Genomic DNA, 16,324 nt, shown 5'->3' on the forward strand with positions numbered 1-16,324 from the left:
CTGTGGCCTATCATGTACATTGACTACAAACACCTTTCTGTTCTTACAATCCAGACACACTGGGAAAGACAAGCAGAGCAAAACAGAGTGAAGGTGCTGTAAACATGAGACTAGGCCTTATTTTAAACACCTACCAGCTCTTTTCTGAGTAGAAGTGTTAAAAATGAATCACGTAATTTTGCACGTCAAGCTTATCAGCTGGAGCACCTTTTTTCAGTTCTCGCCTGTCTGGAATCTTTTAGAATAAGGATTCTCAATCCTGGGGACTCCAGGCTATGTGTGTTTCCTGCGTTCTCACGTGTAGCACATCTGAATCAACTGATCAGCTGATAATGAATCTGCTCACATGCTGGATCAGGTGTGTCAGGCATCTGCTGAAAGGTGTTTTTAAAAATGTGTTGTAAGCCAAATTCTTCCCAAAACTCCTCTGACATCAGGCAGCACACTTGTGGCCTTTTTTCGTGTATTAACTTTCTTTTGTAGGAGCTTTTATAAGCACGACGGTTGCTATCACCAACACTGCGAACAATTCTGCCCCTTTAAGCGTCTCTATAAAGAAGCTTTTCACATCAAACCATCTTAATTGTCATTTTTAAGACATTTTGAAAGAATTTTGAAAACTTTGGTGGCGTTCCCCTTTAAGTGACCAATCAGCGGACTGGGCTTATCAGCTATTAGCCAATCATAGCGCAGGAGACGGGATGGATCAGACTTCAGAAATCACAACAACGCCCCGTCTGTCAGGCTCATGAGGTTCCAGCGTGAAGCCCCTGCTGCCCAGCAGGGGGCGCTAGTTCAGTCACTGGTTCTCTAACGGCGGTGAAGCGGAGAAGCAGCACAGTTGGCGGAGGTCGCTGCTGAAGTGCGGAGAAAGAGGAGCTGCGCTATTGTAAGTAGCAGCTGTTCTTCCTCCTCTCACCGTTTACAGGGAGGTTTAGTCGAAACGTTGAGGAATAACTGAGGGAAATCCCCTGTTTAAAGAGGAATGCTAAACACGTTAGCCAGCTCAGGGGCTTCGGTGGTCCTGCCGTGGGAGCTGCTCTCCTCGGGGGTTCATGCTCGGCTTTGGCGACCATGGAGCGTTTACTCCATCGGTTATTTAGGATTTACACGACCTGCACTTCAGTAGTGCGTTAATTATTCATGTTAACGCGCGGATTAGCGCTGTTACGTGTCGTGGTCTCCGGCGAGGCTCTGTTTGGTTTCACTGTGTCATTCAGTGACCCCGTCCTGCTGGACGCGCACTCGGAGTAAGAGTTCACCGCCTTTTAGCTTCTAGTGCACAGATTTTTATTATCAGACGTGCAGTTTCAACAAGTAAAATGTTCATATTTCAGGTAAACAATCATATAAAAATGATATTTTTAGCATGTAAGATTTCCCGAAGATTGTATGGCTTCCTCCAGTTCTAGTCAAATTCATGCTGTTACATGTAAGATCAGTTTTTACACCTGACAGTGTAATTTTCCCTCGTGAAAACGACGAATTAACACGTGATGGTTCTTCAAGGGCTCTTCAGTAAAATCAGTGGTCCTAGTTAGACCACTAACTTAGTTATATCTAAAAGCACTTCATGCTAAAATAGCTCTTTTCATGGTGAAATGGTTCTTGATATTGATGGGGAATATGTTGTATGTGGTTCTATACAGAACCTTTTTTGAAAATGATTCTGCGTAGCACCAAATAGGGTTTCAGGTTTACAGGTTTACAGGTTTGGCGCTGTAACCATAGAAGACAATATTATATAAAGAAGAGAAATGTCTGGGCTGAAAGCTAAAATGTCTCTTCATAGTGCAGGTGGGAATAAGCGCCTGTGAATAGTGGATTCAGGCCAGAGTGATGGAAAATGAGATGAGCAGCTGGGTAACACATCTGGAAATGGGAAAAACACATGGGAACTGTATTCCTGTTCTGTCTCCAGTTGTGTTTCCCAGTTGTCATTTCCATATTTTAAGGCATTTTCTAATCGCCTTTTCCATTTTTATCAGATTCCCCTTCACAGTGAATCGGTACACAGTAGAGATGAATTCAGGTACTGGCTCAGTCCTACGTGCCAGGCACTCTGGGACAGTGATGACTCTATTAAATGTCATGCAGATGCTGAGATAGCATGTAACAGTGCAGTGTCAGCAGTGTCGACTGAACAGCTTTGCCCTGCCTGGTGTCCTGCTGGTGTGTATAGGGAGAACTGTGCGCACTCTGAGCAAACAGCCTGCCTGGCTGTGCACTCAACTAGCTTGAGAGCGAACCCCACATTATTACCTGTTACTTCTATCAGCTCTGTGTGATTAAGGTCTGTCTGTGCTGTAGAAGCCCACTTCTGGAGCGCTGGCTAGTGTGGAACGTCATTATATTTGCACTAAATGTGTTTAAATGCCACAGAATCCAGACCTGAAGAACTGACCTGCACTACTTTTATAAATCTAGATGCTTTACTGTCTGTAGTAAAGTCATTGACTTGATTGACTGGCAACATTTAGTTTATTTATAGTCCTCTCTTTTTCATTATGCCACATTTGTGATCATAAAAGTGTTTTTTCTAAAATACTGAACACATGTGGATAACAGACAAGTGTATTTCAGTGACAATTAATAGAACCAAACCAGCCACTGTAAAGAGCCAGAATCTGATATTCTGAATAGAAATCGTAAAACTCACATTATTATTACCTGGTTTTTCATTTAAATGAATGTAGGCTTTAGTCTTCCAATGTTATTCCCAACAACTCTTCTTCTAATTAGTATTGATTATTATAGTAGGTTGAATTTGACTCATAGGTCACTTAGATTTGATGCAAATTACTAACTTGATGAAATAACTTGGAATTTCTACTGATAATTACTTTAAAACGCTGCAGTAAAATGACTCCATCTTTGGTTTGTGAATAGTTTAAAACACTTTGGACCAAAATCTGTTGTTTGTTCTATTTGAAACTACCTGCATTTTTTTGTTTGGTACGGTTTTGCCATAAATTGTATTTATTTCTTTTTTTCTCCAGCAGAAATTTTCATTCTAGTGTCCATGAGGTGATGCCACCAGACGAACTCGTCAGACTGCTGCAATCAGAAGAGACTGCAGAGAAGCCGTATAGTTGCCCAGAATGTGGGAAGTGTTTTAAACAGGAGAATCATCTGAAATCCCACCAGCGCACTCACGCTGTGGAGAAGTCGTTCCAGTGCTCAGAGTGTGGAAGGACGTTTAATCGACATAGTAATCTCCAAGTGCACCAGCGCATTCACACAGGAGAGAAGCCGTTTCAGTGCACGGAGTGTGAAAAGAGTTTTATTGATCGAGGAACCCTGACAAAACACCAGCGCATCCATACAGGAGAGAGGCCGTTTGACTGCTCGCTGTGTGGGAAGTGCTTCAGAGACAACGATACTCTCAAAAAACACCACATTACTCATACAGGAGAGAAGTCCTATTACTGTTCGTGCTGTGGAAGGAGTTTTAGTAGGTACAGCAATCTCCAGCTACACCAGCGCACTCACACCGGAGAGAAGCCCTATGTCTGCTCAGACTGTGGGAAGTGTTTTAATCAGCAGACGAACTTACAAATCCACCAGCGCATTCACACCGGAGAGAAGCCGTATCTCTGCTCAGAGTGTGGGAAGAGATTTAGCGACAGCAGTCATCTAAAAAAGCATCAGATCGTTCACACTGGAGAGAAGCCGTATCAGTGCTTACAGTGTGGGAAGAGTTTTACTCAGCAGAGTAACCTCCATACACACCAGCGGGTTCACACTGGAGAGAACCCATATTGCTGCTCAGACTGTGGGAAGTTCTTCAGGTATTCGAAAAGTTTAAAGATACACAAGTGCATGAAGTGGGAGAACGATGATTCTGTAACTGTGGTGGTCATACCTGATTATGGTGAAGAAACGGAAGATCCCGCTCTGATCAGCAGTCCAGAGCTTCCTGCTCCCACAGTCTTGGATGGAGAGAAACAACAGCTTTACTATTTAGCGTAGGCACAGCTGGTAACATGGTTTCAGCTGTGTTTTCAGGTTGGAGAGATCTCTGCTTTTTTCGAAAAGTAGGATCCAAAACATGCATGCGTCCTTGCATGCATCCTTTGACCAGACTTGGCTAACTTGTGGTTTTCTTGTTGGGTTTGTAGAGCGTAGGGCATGTTGATGCTGTATTTAAGATTTGCATGACATGTACTCAAATTAAGTTAGTATGAGAATTTCAAGAAAGTCATGTCATATTGGTTAATCGAGAATGATGGTACGGTCATATGTTCCCATGGGTGAAGATGCCTCCAGGGAGAAATGCACTCCTACCCCCTCTTATTTTCTGTCCTGATCAAATAACATCTCATCTGGGTATTTGAATTAGTCCGGATCTGTTGACATTAATTTCTTAATTAATTATAGTGATCTGTGTTTATACAAAGGTGTAAACTACAAGAAAGCAGGATGGAAGGACTGAAGATGAGAGTATGTGCTCTAATCTAATAGAGTGATCATTAGCCTTGCTAAGGAGTTTGGCTGGAATATGTAAGGAGTTTATGAACTGTCATGATGGAGCTATGCAACTAATATTCTTATGTGCACTAATCATTTGCACGGTTCAGTCTATGGCACTTAGTGTTTAAATCTAACTTTATTATTATTAACCACAACAGTGGTTTGAAGGTCCAACTGTGTACCTTTAAGTTTTTTCAAAAAGTACATATTTGTACCTTTTCCTGATCTAATGTTTTACATAACAACAAAAAAAAAACCCTGGAGACGAGACGGGGTGTGTGGAGTTGATACAACATCAAAAATATATTTTCAATGTATTATTTTACTATTATGTTTCCTGACTGAAGGTACTGAGATGTACCACCCTATTGACAAGAGGGGTACTGCCCCAGTGACCATTTCATATCTTCATTTTTAAGAGTGCAGTGAAAACAAAATTGGCTGCTGTTCCAGTTAATTTCCTCTAACTGTTTTGGTTTGTGCTTCGTTATCTGGTACATGTAGACTGTAGATCTTAAAGTTAGATCTTAAAAAGGGGCAGTCGTGGGCTGGAGGTTAGGGAACCAGCCCTGTGACCGGAAGGTTGCTGGTTCGATCCCCAGTGCCGACAGTCCATGACTGAGGTGTCCTTGAGCAAGACGCCTAACCCCCAATTGCTCCCCGGGCGCTGTGGACAGGGCTGCCCACCACTCCGGGCAAGTGTGCTCACTGCCCCCTAGTGTGTGTGCATGCACTAGTGTGTATGTGGTGTTTCACTTCACGGGTGGGTTAAATGCGGAGGTGGAATTTCCCTGTTTGTGGGATTAAAAAAGTATCACTTAACTTAAAACTAAACGTCAGCAGAAAGCTCTGGATTGGATTTCAGAGGGATAAAAGGAATTCAAAGCAGTCCTGTAACAAATCTAACCTGAAATGGCACACGCTCACTCCGTGTGCTGTGATGTTAACTGTGTATTTCTTCCTGTGGGGTGATTGAATAGTTTGAGCATGATAACCTACTATTAAGTGAAGTACTTCAGTAACAGTAGCTCATTATAAAGCTTAGTAGTCTTTAAAGAAAAATAATCACAGATAATCAGGCTTTTGGTATCGGTATTGGAAAAGAAAAAGTAGTGCAATCTCTAGTGCATGGACCTTGGGTCTCATTCACCAACCGTTCTTAAGAAGAAAACCCACTTAAGCACTTTTCACGAAGTCTTGGGATTTGTTCTTGGGTAAGAACAGAATCTCCGAACTCCAAGAGCACAAAGGTGTGAACATTTTTGCGGTTTAAGAAAACGTCACGAATCTGACGTAGAGACTGTTCCATAGGATCTGTCTCAAGAACAAATTTAAGAATATTGGTGAATAAGGCTCATTGTTCTTAAGGGGAACATCTGCTTTTTCTTCCTCGTTTTCTATTAATTGTATTGATTTCTCTCTCGGTTCTTATAATGCTGAACTGTGATTTTTCTATTAAATTATGCAGTGCTTTGATTTGAATTCTGCCTCTGGGTCTTCTTACCTTTTGGTTCATTGTTGAAAATGAGTGTTTTTAGTTGTACTATTGTAATTGAATGTACATTAGCTTTAACATGAGCTCATGACATTGTGGACGAAAGACTAACACATTAAAGAAAGTGTAGTAGCAAAGTGTATTTTCACACCTGGAAGTAGCAATGAGCTTCTTCTTTTACAGATAATGGAGCAGTTTCGAACAGGGAAACCACAGCTTTGAGCTTTTCTGTAGGGATGAAGGAAAAAGGACATTGAACTAAAGTTGAATGCACAAGAACTCCATCCATCCATCCATCCATACATTTTCTAAGCTGCTTCTCCCTTGGGGGGTGCTGGAGCCTATCCCAGCGGTCATCGTGCAGAAGGCAGGACACACCCTGGACAGGTCGCCAAGAACTGGAGAAAGTAAAAGCATTTATTTTACCCACTATAGAAAAGCTCCTGTCATTGGGAGGCCTGTGTACAGCACAGGAATGGAGGAAAACAGGGCCATGAATTGTGTCTGCAGGAAGAAACAGTGTAGCACTTCTTGCTGCTCTGCCCTTGAGACCCCCACACAGCACAGATAGAACAAAGCCCCTTTAAACTTTGCAAAGACAACAAAACATCCCACCTGAAAAAAAGACTAATTAGAACTATTAGGATTTAAACCTGATGGTTTTGCTTTCTGGTGGAAATTGCCTTTATGGTTTCTATCAGAGACCACTAGTTTCCTGTTGGACGCCTTTAGATCGCACCAGAAAACCATCAGATGCATCTGGAATCAGTTCCACAAAACCTGTTAAACCAATAGAGTCCTTTACACTGTGATATCAACTCATCAGCCAAACACAAAATACCGTTACTGAGTACTGGACACCACCAGAAACCAGCAGAAACTTTAATGGGTTGTGTCCAGGCTCCTTACCTGAAGGTGGCGGCAATGCATCAAACTTTTAGTTTGCCAACTCGAGGCTGTTGTGCAGGCTGGAGGAAGAGAAACAGGAGCTGCTCTGTGGTCTGCAGGGAGCTGTTCAGCGTTTCTCCACACTGTGCCAGTTTTGGTGTGGTGCTTGAATAGCTGAATGGAGAAAGAGTCACTTTGTGAGAAGCAGAAGGCCAAACCTGTAATCCGACTCAGAGGAGGTCTTCATCCAGCTGAGTAAGTAAGCTGTTCTCAGACAAACAGCACGGAAAACAAGCTGTAAATGCGGCGGTGTTTCTCTGGCGTTTATACAGCTTCGTGTTCTGGTCGCCGCTCCGGCAGATTGAGCTACAGATGAAACGGCTTAGTACTCAATCACTACGGCGTGACGACGCGCTGGACTCATAATAACCGTCACTGTCCGAACAGCAGACTGTCTCACTGTCTTCAAACGCAGACTGAAGACACGCCTCTTCACACAGAGCTTAAATGAGCACTGAATGAAGTATTGCTTGCAATATATTGTGCTGCACTTACAGATCATGTTTTATTGTATTGCTCTGTGTCCTGTAGTTTACTGTATTGTATTGAATGGCACAGAGTTCGGTGCTCAGCTCTGCTCCTGTTTCTCTGGGTATCTACACTGACTTTTATTTCTAGCAGTATCTGATCTCAGGACTGTCTTTCTCTCTAACCTACTGGTAACTAGCAAAGATACTGTCACTAGATAGACAAGGCACTTCTTGTAATTCGCTCTGGATAAGAGCGTCTGCTAAATGCTGTAAATGTAATAAATACATTATATAGATGAGCGTATCTGTCACAGCATCTCAGCTCTGATGCAGTGAGTCGTGTGTCTCAGTCTCAGAGGAAGGTCAGACCTGCTGGTGCTGCTTTACTACACTCCTCTTCAGAGCTCAGGCAGCTTTTACGCAGGGGTGTCACTATTGAGGGGAGGGGGGGTGATTCTGTACTGGGGACATGGACATTTTTAATGGCCCTGAATGTCTGTTCATCATGAACTTCTAAAGCAGCAACTGCCAGAAAGTGTATGAAAAGATGGCTATTTGGTCAAATTGTTATGCAGTACATTTGTCCCTTTGTAGCCTGTATTAAGCACAGAGCCGTTGACTTCAATGCTATATCCACCCATTTACAACAGACGCAGATCAAGCGAAGGTCTAGCAGCTCTCTCTCTCTCTCTCTGTCTCTCTCTCTCTCTGTCTCTCTCTCTCTCTCTCTCTCTCTCTCTCTCTCTCTCTCTCTCTCTCTCTTAGATAAGCTGCAAATTTAAATACACAGATTATAGATCAATTCACTCTCAGTTGGTGCCATCAGAAAGTGCTTTGCTCTGCAGGCATGTTTAGTAATCCATGTGGCAAAATTTCATGGTCATAGTGACATTTTCTCAGTTAGGTTCAGTTAAAATCTGTATTCAGTTTAGTTGAAAGCTTATTCACCTCTTCCTGGCTTTTCTCCTGATCACTGACCTCCGTCAGATCTGCTGCTTCAGTCCTTTCGGTCTCCCTCCCCTCGCGTGTGTTTATTAATACATTATTATACTCAGATTTACAATAATGAGAGATCAATCAATTCATTTAAACTAGAAAAAACTCCTCTGATCTGACTGGCTTATGACGAAGCTGCCGCCTCTTCATTTCTGTCTACAGGTTGAGAAATTGAGGGATATGAAGCTACATTATGATCAACACTATATGACCTTTTCACTGACATTGGCTTACTGTAAACAGTATACGGCAAATACCGTGTCATTGTTTCCAAATGCTGTAGAGAAATATAGGAACAAAGAATATAAAGAGATTTCAGTAACTCTTTTTTTGCCTCACATAAACCCAACGTTAGTTAACAAGCAGCTCCTCCAGGTCTGATACGATTGGGTTACAACTTAGGAGGTTTGCATGTTACGTTACCCTCTGGTAGCACAGAAGAGGCAGTTGCATAAAGAAGAATGAATGAGAATAAACCATAGCTGATAGCTGATTGAACTAGTAATGTACATTTAAGGGGGGGGGGGGGGGGTATAGCTAAACCTAATAGCTAAAGTAGTTAGTAAACAAAACATGGAAGATGTGAAGCAGTTTATTAGCAGTTTATTAGCTTGCTGGGATCAAATGTGATGTTAGGATGTGTGTGGATAGTCCACCATAGTGGCAGGGTTAGTCTGCCTAGGCTAGTAATATGTAGTTGATTGAATAAGGAGTTGTATTGTGCTGCCTTGTAATTGTTTTGACAAAGTTCTGACGATGTTTGAGAGGATTTAATTCCTTTTTTATCTCTGCAATATTTCTATACTTCACCCTTCATTTGCTAAAAGGTAATACAGAAACAGTAATGCGCTGAATATTCACACAGAATAATGTAGCTCTTATTATTATGCATTGCCATGAACACATTAGTCCTGTATTCACTAGGCATGATCTTTACTGGTTTCCCATAAAAAAGTATTGAATTTGAGATATTGATACTCATTTAAAGCACTTTATATATTAACTATACCCCATCTAGAACATTACACTCCTCTGCTAGATTATTCTTTACATCCTCTGCTAGGCTACTCCACATATCTGTATCATCCATGGAAAGATGTCTCTCACCTATTTTTGTGTTTAAGAAGAAACTATAAACAAACTGCAGCACCATGACATACATCTTATTTTTTGGTTTGTATACAGTGTGCAAATGTCTGCTAACGCTTGGCCAGATTACATATTGTGTGAAAAGTACACAGCCTCTTCCGCAAGCAATTTAAAAGTACATTTTTTCTGTGGATGTTAATGTGCAGTTACCTTTTGATTAACAATTCCAGAAGGTAATAATCATGGGCTTCTCTAAACAGCTGACCGAGGATCTGAAAATGAAGCCAAGTGATGCCTCCAAAGCAGGGAAAGGCTATAAATAAGTATCGAAGCACTTCTAGCTTGCAATTTTCTCTGTCTAAAATGTCATTACGAAATGACAGTTAAGGAGAACTGTGGGAGACGAGGCAAAATCCTGAAGGACCATGATGCAAAACCCTCATGTGAAGAGAAAGACCTGCAGGAAGCTTTAGCTGACACAGGAATCCAACTGTGCGATGTTGCTTGTGCAAACACGATCTGCAAGTAAGAGTTATCAGAAGGAACCTGTGACCTCATCACAAATGTCAGCTTCTAAGGTATAAAAACCATCGAGATAAGCCCAAGGCTTTTTGGAAGCAAGTGCTGTGGACTGATGGAAAAAACAGAACTCTTTAGCCACAATCATCTAAGATATGTTTGGGGTAAAAATAAGCTGCATTTGATTAAAGGTAAGTCTGCTGGCTGTTAAGCATGGGTGTGGCTCTGTTGTGGTTTGGAGTTGTGTGGCAGCCTTACCTGCGACCTCATCACAGAGGTTAATGTGTGAAGTATGCAAAACAACAGAGATCTAGATAAGACAGAGGGAAACAAGTGCTGTAGACTGATGAAGTGAATACAGATCTCTGGCCACAATCACCCAGTGCGTTTAGAGAAAAAGGAGGCTTTGAATAACGGAACACATTGCCATCTGTTAATGGGGGTGGATCTATTACTTTTGCAGAAAAATGTCTTTTTAAATCGTTTCCCGCAGACTTTGCATTCACGTCCTTCCACTGCAGAAATCAGCAAAGCAAATAATATGGCTGGGTGCCGAAACTTTTCAACACAAATGAATGTATCCTTTATCTGCTTGTAAGCCCGTCCGGGAGGCAGGGTGGGATAGTTACAACCGTAATTAAAGTGCAATTGGACAGAGATTGTAGAACTATACTAATTCATGCCTGAGGTAAAAGTGCGTTTGCTCATCTAAAATATTTTGGTAAAAGGTGATGCGTAGTTTCAGATACACTACTAAACCAGTTAGGCCTGTCAGAATCGTTTTCCATGATGGTTGTTTGCCATATAATTAATGGCAATTGACAAAGTTTTCCATCACTATTGAAAATATGCACCCATGCATTTCTTGCTGGATGCAGTGTTTTTCCGAGCTGGTGCATAAGTTCAGTCAGAACAGATAGCAGATCTTAAAGCAGTTATCATTAGTTTAATCAGAGCAACAACAAAGCGTGACTGATGTGACTTAAATTTCTATTCATGTGTTTGTTTAAAAATGAGTCTGTGGCGCAAATCAAATAAAAATCTCAGAACTTTAAGCTTTGTTCCTTACGTATCAAGGACGTGCCAGAGCATTATGCAGAAGTGAGTAGATAAAACAGCAGAAATAACAACTGTTGTGTGTCGGCCTTAAAAGGTTCGCTGCTTGAGGGTGAAGAGAGTTGGAAAGAGTGACGCCACTAGCAGAAATGCATCTTTACTCACATTCAGTGCTGAGCAGTGAAGAAGATCAAGGTGAGTTATAAGTTAGTTTTTTTTCTTCTCCCTGCTAATTAATAATTGGTACAAATAAAAATGCTTTGAAAATGAGCTAAATGTTTATCAGATGGCTCTATACTTGGCTATGGAAACATCATAAATGCATATTTTTGAAATATTTGCTTCTCTTGTTCCCATAAAATGTGGTGCACCAGCACTGCAGCTTATGTGGTTTTTGAAATAGGTTTTGGGGACTCGTGTCCTTCACAGAGGACAAAATGAATTACCAGGTCTTACGAGGATATCAGTTGATGCCAACTCTAATTGTGAAAAGTTAAATTAATTTTTTAGGCTTTTGTGTTTCCTCCATATGTAATGAAACTTTTTGCTTCTTATGCTTTCATGTGTGGCGACAGTCGTGGGCTGGAGGTTAGGGAATCAGCCTTATGACCGGAAGGTTGCCAGTTCGATCCCCTGAGCCAACAGGACATGACTGAAGTGGCCTTGAGCAAGGCACCTAACCCCCAGCTGCTCCCTGGGCACCATGGTAGGGCTGCCCACTAGTGTGGGTGTTCACTAGTGTGCACATATGTGGGTGTTTCACTGCATGGATGGGTAAAATGCTTAGGTCTAACTCCTCCGTGTACAAACACAGTTGGTCAATGGTTCTAAATTCTAACATGAAATTTCATGTTGATTAAAAGTGGCTCTTTTTTATGGAAGGGTTTAAGTCTTTCATTGAAAGTTATATATGATTTAAACAGTGTGTGTTAATCTAGAACTATATCACTAGTGTACCCCTCTTTGCAATTTTCCGCTTTCAGTAAACGAAACCTCTGGAGAAATACTATCTGATTAAAGTTGGTGAGGAGGGCTTATGCAATAGACTCACTCATGCTTAAATTACTGGTGTTTATCTCTGAAGAGCTTCTAAATTCTATAGGTTGTGTTTTTGGGGGGTTATTTTGTTCGATGGCAGGAAGGCACAATTTGAAAAAGTTGTACGGGAGAGAAGTTTTAATTATCTGTGCCAAAAAGGTCTTTGTAGTGTATCCTTAAAGCTCATGCTATGGTTGCACTTTTGTATATTTCTTTTCCTCTAAAAACCTTCCTTCCCATGTCCATCAGGAAATGCCACCCGAGGAACGTGACGGACTGCTGAAATCAGAAGGGATTGAACATGACAGTATGGAGGAGACATATTGTTGCCCAGACTGTGGGAAGAGTTTCAAACAGGTGAATCATCTCAAATCACACCAGCGCACTCACGCAGTGGAGAAAGTGTTTCAGTGCTCAGAGTGTGGGAGGAGTTTTACTCGACAGAGCGGCCTCCAACGACACCAGCGTGTTCACACAGGAGAGAAGCCGTTTCAGTGCACAGAGTGTGAAAAGAGTTTTATCGACAGAGACACTCTGAAGAAACACCAGCGTGTTCATACAGGAGAGAAGCCGTTTCACTGCTCGGAGTGTGGAAAGCGCTTTAGTGACAGTGGTAACCTCAAAAAGCACCAAATCATCCACACAGGAGAGAAGGCCTACTGCTGTTCATACTGCGGAAGGAGTTTTGGTAGATACAACCATCTCCAGCAACACCTGCACACTCACACAACAGAGAAGGCGTATGTCTGCTCAGACTGCGGGAAGAGTTTTAGTCAGCAAAATAACCTAGAAAGACATCAGCGCATCCACACAGGAGAGAAACCGTATCCGTGCTCGGAGTGTGGAAAGAGATTTAATTATCAGAGAAGTCTCCAGCTCCACCAGCGCAGTCACACAGGAGACAAGCCGTATTACTGCTTAGAGTGTGGGATGACTTTCAGTCGGCTGGGTATTCTTCAACAGCACCAGCGGATTCACACGGGAGAGAGGCCGTATCACTGCTCAGACTGTGGGAAGACTTTCAATAACCTGAGTAATTTTCGAATACATGAACGCATTCACAAAGGAGAGAGGCCGTATCTCTGCTCGGAGTGTGGGAAGAGTTTTACTCAGCAGTACAATTTCCAACAACACCAGCGAGTTCACACCGGAGAGAGGCCGTATCGCTGCTCCGAGTGTGGAAAGAGCTTTAGACAGTGTAATACCTTAAAGACACACAAGTGCGCTAAGAGGGAGGAGAGTAATTCTATAACTGTGGTCCTCGAACCTGATGACAGTGAAGAAGCAGAAGAAGCACACTCTGACCAGCTAGGGCTGGGCGATATGGCACACATATAATATCTCAATATTTATATCGACGTTTTCACAATATGTGTCTTTTTTTTCTGAGGTTTGTTAAGTTGGAACAGACACGAAGCACCAATAATGCCACATTTAATAACTATAAATAAAACTATACCAAATATTATTTTTAACTATTACTTTTATTCAGTGTTTCACATTCTGGATTCAGTGCGGTGCAACTAAGCTGCATTAATTATACTGTTATTTATTGTGAAATAGTGACTATCCATCCATGTTTTTCAAGCATAATGTCATAATTTACATCACGGTAATATTAAATATCATCATATTGCCTACCCTTTGAAACAGTACACGCTTTCTCATGCCTTGACCTTAAGGCTGCTTTCATGAAGACATTTTGATATTTGGTTTTTAAAGCAAAAAATACAGATATGAGAGTATAAATACACCGGATGCTGTCTTCACAGATCTGTAGGCCCAACCCCATTTCATGCCTTACCCCTACCACTTAACACTACCCCTCAGTTTTGCGTGTTCATGCCTAGGGGTAGGGTGTCCCAATTTTTGTTGAGATAGAGGGGTAGGGTGCAGTGTTAGGGCTACATGGCCCCCCAAATGGAGGTTTTGCAGTGGCACAAAGTGTAATAAAAATAAATAAATAAATAAAAATCCGGCAAGGTGGCTGTACATGGGACTAAAGAAATGTAAGAATTTCTCAAATTAAAACAAATTGATAACCATTGTATTATTTTAGATCAGTGTCACTTCAATGTATTATGATCCTTCATAACAAGCATAAACAATGGCTAGTAGTACGCTGAGGTCTAAGTAACTAGCTAACTAAGTTTCCCTATTGGGAAATGGGAAATTTTGAACAAGAAGCTGGCGAATTGCTGACTTCAGCTACGTATCACCAAAGAATTAATTATTCAATAATTGTCCATCCCCTCTCTTTGAAGGCATATGATTCCCTAAATTTAACTAAAGACCTGCAGTGAGGAGCTGAACTTTACCCTCCTCTGCTATCACTGCAGACTGGCAGGGTCACCTACAGAGCAGCGCTAGTAGCCAGTTAATGAATAAATGTTTTTATTTCAGGACTTTCTCATTTTGTAGAAGATAATTTCAGCTACAATCCCTTGTAACTCAGTTCCAAGGTGACACTTGAAAGCAAGGGGTAGGAGTAAAAGTAAGAAATGGGGTTGGGCCTTAGAGTTGGACTGTCCAGCTCAAGATGTGATTAGTTTCTCCTCCGTCTTGTTCAGCATTGTAGTCACAAGGACAAACGCCCTGCTGCCTCCTTTTGCTGACACGTCAAAAGTTCAACTTTTTCGAAGGACAATGTCGAGTAATTTTCTCACATTATCATGTTTGTATCTGTTGTCTGTGAACATGTTGTTCTTAGTGAGATGGAGAGATGTTCACTTCTTTGGAAGTAGAAAACAAAATACAAAAGCCATCAAAGAAGCAGCTTTCATTCTGCCTTGGGTCCATATCGGATGTGCATATGCCTCTATTTGAATGTGACGATACTGATATAATCCAAAGATGTAAAATACTCACCTGCCTCCTTTATGATGGTGAATAAATGGCCTCATATGAAGTAAGGTTGTATGAATTCAAGTCTTGTAATGAACTATGTACTGTGGGACTGTAGAGGTCAGAACAAGCTGTTAAATGTTACAGGATTCGTTGTATTGCACTGTGCTGAGAGTCACAAGGATGAAATGCAATGTTCCAGAGCTGGAAGAATAGATGCGTCTGTGAACCAAACCTAGTTACCATCAGAGCTTTCACTCTATATCCCTTAATTAGAAACTTTTTTATTAGGTTTATATATGATTTATTAAAAGGTAAAACTTTTTTATTCCAAGTCAAGGTTAGTGTGAAGAGACCCTTTTTTCTGTTACTGCAAGTACCACCCTTTCGTTCAACAGGCTCAGCTAAACGGCTTACTTCAGAGGTTTAATATGCAGCTGTGCATTAAGTTAAACATAAAACAGGCGCCTACTTGATCTGTTGGGTATACTGGATTTACTATATAGTTTTATTACTATTATTACTATTATATTAATTTAGTTATTAAAAGCATACTGTAAGCAGTACACAAAGCTCTTGTGCTTCTTTACTATGAAATATATATATAGTCCAAACATTAAAGTAAGCAAAATGGGAAAAAAAACTATAAAAATGGGAATTTCCAAACATTTTTCCAGGCATTTACATGCACTAAACAGGCATATTCATTTTCTGTATGGGATGGTAAAGAAATGTTGGGTTTTCCTCAGAGATTTCCTACTTGATATGTAGCTAACTTCAAATTAGAGATAAAGAGATGGGAATGGGTTATATAACAACACTTTTAGAAACTCAGATAATGAGAGGGTGTGGACTAGCAAACGATAAAAAATACATATGCATATTTATTTATTTATTCATCTGTCTATCTATTTATTTATTTATTTCAGATGTGAGAAATTCCAGTACACTGTTGAAAATACACTTTTTGAATTTTCAAACAAAAAAGAAAAAAAAATCAAACAAAAAAGTAAAAAAAAGGCCCATTTTCACACGTTTTAAATGTATTCGATACACCAATCTGCCACTACATTAAAACCTCTTTTTGCTTGGATCAGACACAGCAGTGCTGCTGGAGTTTTTAAACACCTCAGTGTCACTGCTGGACTGAGAACAGTCCACCAACCAAAAATATCCAGCCAGCAGCATCCTGTGGGCAGTGTCCTGTGGGCAGCGTCCTGTGACCACTGATGAAGGACTAGAGGATGACCAACACACACTGCAGCAGCAGATGAGCTACTGTCTCCGACTTTACATCTACAAGGTGGACTGACGAGGTAGGAGTGTCTAATAGAGTGGACAGTGAGTGGTCACAGTGTTTAAAACCTCCAGCAGCACTGCTGTGTCTGATCCACTC

The 16,324-nt window shown here is 41.2% G+C and overlaps 1 protein-coding gene and 1 long non-coding RNA gene across 2 annotated transcripts; both read left to right on the forward strand.

The window, feature by feature from the left end:
• Nucleotides 1-757: 757 nt before the first annotated feature.
• LOC119263345 (zinc finger protein OZF-like) lies at nt 758-14,992 on the forward strand. Its single transcript, XM_037538252.1, has 3 exons — nt 758-889; nt 3,000-3,782; nt 12,513-14,992. The coding sequence occupies exons 2-3, from the start codon at nt 3,031-3,033 to the stop codon at nt 13,420-13,422; spliced, it is 1,662 nt and encodes a 553-aa protein (XP_037394149.1). The 5' UTR covers nt 758-889; nt 3,000-3,030; the 3' UTR covers nt 13,423-14,992.
• LOC108442559 lies at nt 6,904-11,674 on the forward strand. The gene is made up of 3 exons (XR_001859050.2): nt 6,904-7,111; nt 11,144-11,241; nt 11,622-11,674. It is a non-coding gene; the product is annotated as an uncharacterized LOC108442559 (long non-coding RNA).
• Nucleotides 14,993-16,324: the final 1,332 nt, after the last annotated feature.

The sequence above is a fragment of the Pygocentrus nattereri genome, chromosome 1 (assembly GCF_015220715.1).
Source record: "Pygocentrus nattereri isolate fPygNat1 chromosome 1, fPygNat1.pri, whole genome shotgun sequence".
Taxonomy (NCBI): Eukaryota; Metazoa; Chordata; class Actinopteri; order Characiformes; family Serrasalmidae; genus Pygocentrus; species Pygocentrus nattereri.

What these genes read in the sequence shown, in the direction of transcription:
- LOC119263345 (XM_037538252.1), top strand. Translation starts at nt 3,031, where the DNA reads ATGCCACCAGACGAACTCGTCAGACTGCTGCAATCAGAAGAGACTGCA. An exon ending in TGCTGCTCAGACTGTGGGAA is followed by an intron (nt 3,783 to 12,512) that starts GTTCTTCAGGTA and finishes AGAGTGTGGGAG; the next exon opens with GAGTTTTACTCGACAGAGCG.